The sequence below is a fragment of the Mus caroli genome, unplaced genomic scaffold (assembly GCF_978045245.1).
Source record: "Mus caroli unplaced genomic scaffold, Mus_caroli_1 scaffold_12, whole genome shotgun sequence".
Taxonomy (NCBI): Eukaryota; Metazoa; Chordata; class Mammalia; order Rodentia; family Muridae; genus Mus; species Mus caroli.
In genome coordinates this window covers 52,282,564-52,293,508 of record NW_028227267.1, presented here as the reverse complement: position 1 = coordinate 52,293,508, position 10,945 = coordinate 52,282,564, and the positions used below count along the sequence as shown (strand labels likewise).

The 10,945-nt window shown below is 42.4% G+C and overlaps 1 protein-coding gene across 1 annotated transcript; it reads left to right on the top strand.

The window, feature by feature from the left end:
• Positions 1-5,429: 5,429 nt before the first annotated feature.
• Positions 5,430-8,202, top strand: LOC110309408 (granzyme B(G,H)). Its single transcript, XM_021182041.2, has 5 exons — positions 5,430-5,521; positions 6,387-6,534; positions 6,906-7,041; positions 7,178-7,438; positions 8,059-8,202. The coding sequence occupies exons 1-5, from the start codon at positions 5,467-5,469 to the stop codon at positions 8,200-8,202; spliced, it is 744 nt and encodes a 247-aa protein (XP_021037700.1). The 5' UTR covers positions 5,430-5,466.
• The last annotated feature ends 2,743 nt before the right edge of the window (positions 8,203-10,945 follow it).

The following is a 10,945-nucleotide window of genomic DNA, read 5'->3' as shown; positions in this document are numbered from 1 at the left end:
ACTGCAAGAGGCCCCAGAGTGATTTGGGCTCACACGCATGGCTACCTCCCAGAATGAAGACTGAGATTTCTCCAATTTCTATAGTTCCCTGGAGAGAATGCATTTGGTCTCCTCAGGGCAAACATTCTCAAATGAACTCTGATTACTAAGAACACTTTTCTCTGCTGAAATCTACCCACTATGGCTTCTACTATTTTGAAAAGTGGTAAAGAAAAAAAAATTCACTGTGGTAGGCATATATTTTACATGTATGTCCACATGTTTCTGAAACCATGTGAACTTTGGGTACATCACTTAACATTGTTGAGTATTAGAATTTGATAAATGTGCATGTGTGTATCCACACACAAATTGTTTCAGGTATCTATGATGTGTGCTGCCCCATTTCATTTTTTCTCTACACATAAGTGACCTGCGAGTTGATAGACATTCAAAACACTTTTCAGAGACATCTGACAGACACCAGGCTGAGCATCTTTTTGGAAGAGGGCTTTCTGTCCCTTTCTTAACTCTTATAACCTCAATGGGTAAATGAAAACACCCATTCTCCTTCCCTCTGTGAATATTAGGTTGGGTCAAAGGTGACATTTCTGTATAGAAAAAAAAATAAACTAAAGGCATGCTCTAACATTTGACTCCATCATGACCCATCCCCACTGTGTCCTAACAGTTATTGAGTAATTTGGGTAGATGTTATTATACTCCTAGCTATAGAGTCAGATCTTTAATATATGACACCAAAGTGAGTTAAATGCAGGATTTCTTATATTTTTGGTTGTGAGCCTAGCCTTTAATGGCTGAGCCATCTCTCCAGCCCAAATGCAGGATTTCTTGAAGCCCTTAGGAAATATTCAATGCTTTGGTAGATTGACCATGGCCTAGCAACCAATCCTCAACCTTCCATACTTATAAACTTAAAATGGGAAAACATTTAAAATGTGTAGAGTTTCTAGACATATCAGAGGCTCTGAAAGGTAATTTACAACAAAAGTGTGGTCAGAACAATATTGTCACTAATTCTCAAGTATCACGAGTGGCAAGGAAAAGCAATGCTACTGTGCTGTGCATACACAGCTCCCAGAGACAGGTCTCTGCACTACATGGTTTCTCATAGAGAATATTTGGTCCAGTTTCTCTACTATGATCATGTGTATTTCACAGTTCTCTTGTGAGTTATTTGGTCAGAAACAGAGAAACTAAATATCACAGTTATTTATAACAGCCATCTCATGAAGACTGAATGATACATGATAAGACATAAGACTTATTCACATGAGCAAATGATAAACGAAAACCACAGTTTCACAGTTACAAACCCATGCTTCTTGTAAGTGATTCAGCAGTATTTATCTTACCTGCCTCAAACCAAACTATTTGCCACATCCTAAGAAGATGTGGTCAGAGAGTTCATAGCATGAGACCCTGAGAGAGATGATGGGAAGAGCCCATTGTTCTAGCAGGTTAGGATGTGAGTCCCATTTGTAGAAACAAAAGACCCGATGGGAAAAATCCAAAAGGTCCAGTTTTCAACATAAAACTACAGAGGAGGCAGGCAAAGAAGGAGTAAAGAATGACCCCGCCATGCAGGAGACACTTTACATGGAATATTTTTAAGGGATCTTAGATGTTATAAAGTTCACAAAGGTTTTTAGTTTCTTAAAAGTATTCAGAGCTGAGGAAAAATTTGAGAAGGAACTAAAGTGAATGAATCAGTAAGATCATATGAAAAAGTAGAAACTATTCATAAACACATCGAAGTTTCAATACCGAAAGGGACAATAGCCAAGATGAGAGCTTCACTAATGGGATTGAACAGCAAATTGGAGCAGAGGGGAAAATCAGGGAGACTCATGCTGGAGACGTGGCTCAGCCATTAAGAACGCTTACCTCTCTTGTGGATTACTCAAATTCTTTTCTCCGTACTCACATCATGTGGCTTAAGATCCAAGGGATCCAATACCCTTTTCTGTCGTCCACAGGCTCTGTGTCATGTACATGCACACATATACACAATGCTTGCATTGGAAAGTAATTAAAAATAAAATAAACCTTTCTTTTTAAGGATCACAATGTAGATGCATCACCAATAGACTAGCTCAAACAGAAAAAGTATCTAAGTTGGGAGACAAACCTGATGAGTGTGATATTCAGATATAATAAAGAATGAGGTATGATCATAATTTGTTAAAATTCTATAATGTGATCAAGAAACAAAACCTAAGAATCCATGGAATATAAAAATAAGCTGATATTAAAAGAAAACCTTAAAGACATAGAAGACTTATTCCATAAAATTACAAAAGAAAATTTCTCAAATCTATGTAAAGAAGTGAATATCTAAACACAAGATGCATTTAGAAACCCAGGGAAAAATGGACACAGAACATTCTCTCCACAACACATTTTAGATAAATGTGAACGCTACAAAACAAAGACAAAAAGCTGAAGGAGAAGAACAGGAACTCGTTTACAAAGACAAACTCATATGATAACCTCAGACCCCCTCGGCAGAAATTGTAAAGGCTAAGACAAAACAGAATGTGTATATTTCAAGCCATAAGCGTAAATAACTGTCAGCGAAGATTAGTATGTCCAGCAAAGTTACTTTTAAAAATTAATGGAGTAATAAATAGAAGATAAATACAAACTAAAGCAATTCATGACCACTGAGTCAACATTGCAGAGTATGCAAAATATTCAAGTAGTGTAGTGTGTTTACATAGTTTCTGCCCCACACTCTCCCTCCTACAACTCATCTCATGTCTATCTCACTCCCTCTCAAATTTATGGTTCTTCTTTAGTTATCACACACATGCACGCACACGCGCGCGCGCACACACACACACACACACACACATACACCCCTATATAAATACAGCCTGAGAGTCCACTTAGTGTTGCTTGTGTGTACATGTGTTTAGGACTGAGTTGGATAACCTGTCAGGAGGTTTATTCCCATAGAAGATTGATTTTCCCTTACTTATTAGCCATTAATTCACTGTAATTCTTTATCTAGGAGTGGGGTCTTGTGCCCCCATCCACTGGACACTGGAATGTCAATTGCTGTCATTGTGAAGGTATTGCTTAGGCAGCCATGTTGTTTAGATTTCATTGATGCAGTATCCTTGCTATGTCTAGAAGACACCATTTTTTTTTTTTTTTAGCAGATACCCTAGTCCTCTGGTCCTTATGATTTTTCTGCTCCCTTTTCTGTGATGTTTCTGGAACCTTATATATACAAATTGTGTTGTGGATGTATCCACTGGGGGTGGGCTCTCCATAGTCTGTTGTTCTCTGCATTTTGATAGGTGTATGGATGTCTGTAATGGTCTCCATGTGCTGAAAACAAGACTTCTTTGATCAGAAGTGAGTGCTATATATCTGTGATGTAAGGATGGCTATATAGAAAATAGTGATTGCACTGTTTTGGTAAAGTGTCAATTGTAGGTTCTCTACTGGGGTCCATGACCTCACAGCTACAGGTTGTTGACTAGGTTCTAGTATCATGCATGAATTCTCTCCCACTATGTGGGCCATAAGTCTAATTAGAAAGCCATTGGTTACCTCCAGGGTGTAGGTGCCGTTATTATACTCTTGGGTATATGTTGCTGCGCTGGTCATTGTGGTGGTTTTACAGCTAGGTAGGACTGTTAATTGCCATTAGCTTTGGCACAGCACCCTGAGATATTCTGAGAGCTATTCCTCAAGGAGAGGCTCAAGGCCAGTTCCAGCTTGAGTCCTACAGGTCCTGAGTCAAAAGTGTGTGATGTGTTCAAAATTTTTTATTTTTTTTTTCTGCTAGGAAACTCATTGCATGAGGGAAGATTTTCTTCACTAAAATCCGATTATATTATTTTTCTCTTAGGAAAGATCAACTTAAAGCACCTTTGACTTTGTAAGACTTGTTTCATTCATTAACAATAATTGTCAATAAAACCAAGGTGATGAGAAGTTTTAAATTCTATTGTGGTGCGACGCCACAGTGTCTGTGACTTGATACATTGGTAAAGATGAGATTATTGAGACTGTACATAGTATGACTCAAAATCATTGTCTATTGTAATATAGGTGAGGTGAAATGATGGACTTTTTGGATATGTTTTGGTTGTCATGTGAGCAAGTCATTACTCTCTCTCTCTAACATTGGAATAAATTGATTCACTTTTGTATCCTGAAGTGGTATTTTAATTCCAAGGGTTTTTTTTTATTATTATTACAGGCTGACTTGTAGTAAATAATGAATATCTATTGAATATAAATGGATTTGTTTATACTAAATAAATATTTTTCCTTCTCTGGACACTAAGTAAGAATAGCTGCATAGAATCCTCTAGATGCTAAGAGGAAGCTGGGGAAGCAGCTGGGTCTGTAAAGTGTTTTCCATGCAAGCAAGAGGACCTGAATTCCATTCTCAGAGCCTATGTGATAAAGCTGGGTGTGCTAATAACACTTACAATCCAAGCTCTGAGATACAGAGACAGACACCTGAGGTTCTCTGGCCAGCCAGCCAGTTTAATGTAATCACCAAGCTAAGTGAGAAACCATGCCTCAAAAAACAAGGTAGACAGAATGTGAGAAGGACTCCCAAGGTTCACCTCTGTCCCCCACCCCATGCCACTTAAAGAACCACTGTGGAGTTTTAGCAGCCTGGCTTTTCTTATGTTGCACTATGACAGAAATTTAGTGATCTGAACGTCCTTTGGGAAACCAGGTTCTTCCCATTCTTAGTTCACAGGTTTGCATCGGACAAATGTCATCTTTCCCAAAGAAGTAGGAATGTCTAGGTGATTCAATAGTCAGTCAGTGATTCCACTCTCAGAGCCTGCAGTCATCTCTCATTTTTTGTCAGTAAAGGTCAGATGTGGGCTTTTCATAAGAATGGGTTTTGCTACGTGGAACATTTGGGGCTATGGTGCTAAATAGGCTGATGGGTGGGCCTGTCTGTTACTGCCTTGTCCATCACTCTACCATTGTTCTTCCCAGACTGTACGTTGTTAATGGATGCTCCTGATTACCCTCACTAGATGGTCATGCTTGTTCCTGGTACAAGAGATGAGCCCAAATGCACATCTGTCCTGATGGACTCAGCAGACAGAGCGGCATCCAAAACACTGATGCTCCACCCCTGGGAGCTTGGGTTTCTGGGACTCTGATACCATAGGCTACAAACCCCACCCTATGCCCTTGTGGTCCTGCCCTGGGCTGTGCTGTAAGTGGTGGTTCTCTGAGTCATTCGCTGTGGGTTCTGCTGTGGTTACTTCATGATTCTCACACAAGTACTCGGAAGACGTCATCAGGCAGGGGCAGTAGGGCAGGAGTTTTCATAGAAAGCATGTGATGAAGCATCATAAAAGTAGAGAGGGGGTACAAGGTCACAGAGCCCACTCTGCCTTCTTCCTCTCCTAGAGGTTAAAAGAGCAAGGACAACACTCTTGACGCTGGGACCTAGGCAGCCTTCCGGGGAAGATGAAGCTCCTCCTGCTACTGCTGACCTTGTCTCTGGCCTCCAGGACAAAGGCAGGTGAGTAAGCAACTAAAGGAAGGCCTTTAGTGGTCTAACCCCACTGTCACCAGTAGCAGGAGGGCAGAGGTCTTTCTCAGGAAGAGCCACTGAATGCTATCAGCTCCCTGAGCCATTCCCTTATCATCTCGAAAGTGGATTTTCCTTGAAGTACATGATCAAGGGTAGGAACCTGCAAATCAGAAAACAATATGTTCTCCTGGAGCAGATAGAATGGGCCTGCTTTCTGCAACTATGATGATACAGGCTTTCCCCTCACCCCAAACTCAGTCATCAAAGAAGCCTAGGTGTTTATGACCTCCGAGTAGATGGAATTGCTGTCCTCAGAACAAGTGACTTTGCTTGTCCCTAGCTACTTGGTCCCTTCCTCTAACTCAGTGCTTCACGGGGCTCTGGTGGTTCCCCAGTGTTCAAGGATGAGCCACTGGGCACTCTGCTTTCTGGAATGCCAGCACCTACATCTAGGAATGAAAGCCAGTGGGGAGGCCTGAAGAAATAAGATGCTGTGAAGTGTGAACTTTGGCCCCTAGAAAGCAGCAGCATTCCAGGCATCACAGGGCTGGGAGCAAGGGAGAGGAGGTCTTAGAAACTCTGGGACCAGAAGTCAGAAGACAGACAAGCTGAATCTTTAGGATTTCCTTGTCCAGAGAATTATGTTTGCCTCCAACTGTGTGGAAGGAAGATTGATAAGCCAAGACCTATATTTCTCTTCTTTTAAAGAAGGGGAATATGAGAGCACTCCTCCCAACCTCCTTCCAACTCCAGGACTCCCTGGCTCCCAAATGCCTAGCAAATCTGGAGCCACCAGACAAAACCCATCTGGTGATCTAGCAGGTGCCCACAAAATGGTTGACTTTCCCTTCAGGGGAGATCATCGGGGGACATGAAGTCAAGCCCCACTCTCGACCCTACATGGCCTTCCTTTGGATCATGGATCAGCAGCCTGAGACGAGGTGTGGGGGCTTCCTTATCCGAGAGGACTTTGTGCTGACTGCTGCTCACTGTGCAGGAAGGTGAGGAGCACAAAACCAGTCCATACCCGCCTAAAAAGATTCCATGGAGGCTCTGCCTTCATCCTAAGGCGCTTGAGAGGAGAGAGGGTCTAGCAAGTCTCATGAGGGAGAAACAGTCTGTCACCGGAGTCACTGATAAGGAGTCAAGCACATTTCAACCAGGGTTAGCATTGCAGTATGAGCTGAACAACTAAGTTTGCCTTCTTAGAGCTGATGGGCTCCTGAGCACCTCTAATGCAGCAACTGGTGCTTCAGATTACCCCTTAACTTCCCTCAGCTGGAGCCCCACTCTGCCGGCCCTGCCTGTCCTTCACACCTCCTGGGCAGCATCCTTTCTGACTCCATATCTCTTATGTCTGCTCTCTTCACAGTAAAATAAATGTCACTTTGGGGGCCCACAACATCAAAGAACAGGAGAAGACCCAGCAAGTCATCCCTGTGGTAAAACACATTCCCCACCCAGACTATGATTCTAAGACATTCTCCAATGACATCATGCTGCTAAAGGTGAGACCTGCCCCTGTCTTGGTCCACGGACTGCCTCTCTTGCTCTCATCCTCTCAATTCCCTCCCATCCATCCTGGCCTTCATGGTGTCTCAGCCCAGCAGACCATGAGCTCGACTCTTGCTTCTTCCCCAACAGCTGAAGAGTAAGGCCAAGAGGACTAGAGCTGTGAGGCCCCTCAACCTGCCCAGGCGCAATGTCAATGTGAAGCCAGGAGATGTGTGCTATGTGGCTGGTTGGGGAAGGATGGCCCCAATGGGCAAATACTCAAACACGCTACAAGAGGTTGAGCTGACTGTACAGAAGGATCGGGAGTGTGAGTCCCACTTAAAAAATTATTACAACAAAACCAATCAGATATGTGCGGGGGACCCAAAGACCAAACGTGCTTCCTTTCGGGTAAGTTGGGTTGCAGTCCCTCTGGGCTAAGTGGGAGGGGAAAAGGAATCTGGGACCTAGAGACCCAAATATAAAGGGACTCCTTTACCCACTGGCTGTGATCTTTCTCCCTGGGAACAGCAGGAACCAGTAATGAACTGGGGCTCCCAGAGCTGACTAGGAACCTCTGCTGAAGGAAGCTTGTACAAAAGGAGGTGTTGGCAACACAATACCTGTCTCCAGGCCCAGGCTGTAGAAAGCTGGGCTCCCTGGGTGTGTCATAACCACACCCATGTGTCTCCTCTGAGCAGACACACACTTTGTCAGTGGGCTTCCCCTCCATGCTCACACCTGGCCCGGTCACTGTCCCCATGTTCTTAAACAACAGCCTAGAGATGAAGGTCCCATACACATTCCTAGAGCGTGGATCACAGACCTGGGGAAAGGGCAGAGGCTGGCTCAGGAGGGAGATGCAGCCCTAACCATGTCCAGTCAGAGCTGGGAAGGCCGGGGACCCCAGGACTGTCCTCTGACCTCCCATAAGCATAAGTCATGCTTCTCTGGGAGTAGCCTTGACATGAGAAGGAGGTTGGGACCAGGGTGAACAACAGCTCAGTGCCCTGTACCTACTCAATTCACAGGGGGATTCTGGAGGCCCGCTTGTGTGTAAAAAAGTGGCTGCAGGCATAGTTTCCTATGGACAGAAGGATGGTTCAACTCCACGTGCTTTCACCAAAGTCTCGAGTTTCCTATCCTGGATAAAGAAATCGATGAAAAGCAACTAACTACAGAAGCAACATGGATCCTGTTCTGATTACCCATCGTCCCTAGAGCTGAGTCCAGGATTGCTCTAGGACAGGTGGCAGGATCTGAATAAAGGACTGCAAAGACTGGTTTCATGTCCATTCACAAGGACCAGTTCTGTCCTTGGCAGGCCAATGGAACACCTCTTTTGCCACCATGCTGTGACAACCCAGCTGACATCTTCCTGTGGAAGTTTGCCCTCTTTACAAAAGAAGTAGAATGTTTGCATTGGAGCCGGGCATGTTCTGCTTCCCCTCAGTTACCCCGAGAATGTCATCTAATGCTAGTCATCATTAATAGCTCCCTACAGAACTTTCATACAGTTGCACCCAAGTTGCTGATGTGTTCCCTAGAATAGAGCAAGAAATAGTAAACAGAATTCCTTTTGCCTCTCTGTACTATTTCCCCCCAAATACCAAGATTTGTATGTTTTATAAAGCTAATTTCCTTATCAAATGACATCTTTAAATTTTTACATTAATTGCTTATTTTCAAGGTACAACCTGATTTTTTTATGGACATGATGTAAAATCAAATAAAACTAATTAACATATCCATTAATTTAAATACTTTTTATTTTTGAAGGGAAGTCATAAGTCAGTTTGATAGAAATTTTGAAATGTACAAGGTACTATTAGTTAATAGTTATGCGGTAGGCTTCAAAAAGTGATTCATGCCCTCTAATTGAAATTCTGTAGTCTTTGATCAATATTTTCCAATTCTAATCTGCCCAGCCTCCAGTAACCACTATTCTCTCTACTTCTACAAATTTCCATTGTTTTAGATTTTAAACACAAGTAAGACCGTGCATTATTTTTTTTTTCTAGTATGCCGAGATTATTTGGCTTGGAATCATGTCTCAGTGTCAAGTGTATCATTGTAAAGAGTAGAATTTTATCATCTTAATGCCTGGATAATGAGCTAAAGAGATGGCTCAACAGTTTATAGCAATTTAACAGAGGACTCTGGTTCAATGGCCAGAATACACATTATGTATGTCTCATAACCATCTTTACTCCAACCTCCAGGGCAACACACACACACACACACACACACACACACACACACCATGTACAAATATTTCCACACATACATAAATACAATTTTAAAATTTAATGTCTTGATAGTGCATATCTTATGCATGTGCCACATTGTCTCTATGCTCCCATTCATTGATGGAGATGGGTCAACCTTTAGCTGTTGGGAATATTGTTACAATAAGCATGAGAGTATAGGTGTAGGGGACCTGGGAAAGCATACCCAGACACCAAGTTCTCAATACAAAGGAGACTTATTACCCAAGACAGACAAGTAGGTTTGGGGTCGCGGAGGTGGCTGCCTTTGTATTGGATGAAGGCAGCAGTAGGTGTTTCTGCAAACGTGGTTTTTAAGGGAAGTCTGTGCTGGGGTGAATTGGTAGTCCCTGATGGGATTGCTTAGCCATTGTAGACAAACAATAAATTGTGATTGCTAGACCTTGGTAGTTAGTCTCAGGAGTGAGTCAATTGCCAAGTAAAGGTTGAAGACTATATTTAGAAATGTAGTCTAACAGTTTAGCTAGGGAGAAGTGTTGGGGGTTGGGTGTGGTAGAGACTTTCTGGCACCGTGCTTGGGACTGCTAGAGAGCCACTAATTCCCACCCTTTTGTTTTATTATTGGGTTGTTGGACATCAGGTAAAAGGCCATTGCTTTCAGGTTGCTCCCTGTTAATATTGGGGGTGTTGTTGTTAGAGACCCAAGAAAGCTGAAATGTTGGTCAAGGCTGGGAGTATAGACTGTGACTTTTGATTCCAGGCTTTGTGGGACCATATGGGGCTAGCTGCTTTGGAGTTGTCTGGAATGCAGATTCTGAGGGAGCATTTGGGGGTTGCTGAAGTATCTTATAATTGATTTGAAACCTGTTGGGACTGACAAGACTAGGGATAGAAGTTAAGGCATTTAGGGGAAAATTTTAAAAAAAGAAACTTTTTATTGGGATCTTTGTGAATTTCACATCATGCACTGTCAGGAGGCAATTAGGGGAGGGTAAGGTTAGCAGGTGGCCCTCCTGGAGGTGGCCCACTATTTTTGCATGGTCTGTGATGTGTGAGCTCAATGGCAAGGTTCCAAAGAGATCTCATTGCAGGATTGCTTCTTGCAGCTGATATGCTTTTCCTGTCATTATTAAATTAATATCATAATCCCTGGGCACTAGCCCACCCTATTATTCAGATTTCTTGAAGATCAACATAAAGATGAACTTTCATGAATTAATGTTATTTAGATAAATTAATGGTTTTATAGAATTCATGATTTGATTCAAACAATTTCAGGAAGAAATTTTTAAAATTTTGTTTTATTTTTTATTTATTCACTTTACATCCCCCTCACTGCCCCTTCCCGGCCACCCTCTCCTAGAATCAATCCTTCCCCCAACCTTCCTCCCCTTCTCGTCTGAGCAGATGGGGGCCCAGAGAAGTGTCTGGCACTTCAAAGTTCTGCTAGGGTAGGGGCTTAAGAAGAAAGCTTTAAGAGATGGTCTTAGTTGCTTTACTAGAAAGATGTAATAAAGTAGAATCAAGAATAGAATGTGCCCACTCCTTAGAATAGTAAGTAAAGGCTGCATAATAAGAAATACAATGAGCTTTTATAATCACACTAAAAAAGAGAAAAAGACGGGACAAATTTGTGTTCAAGGAAAATATTTGGGTCCAAGGATATAGACATAGTTGTGCACTATAAAGC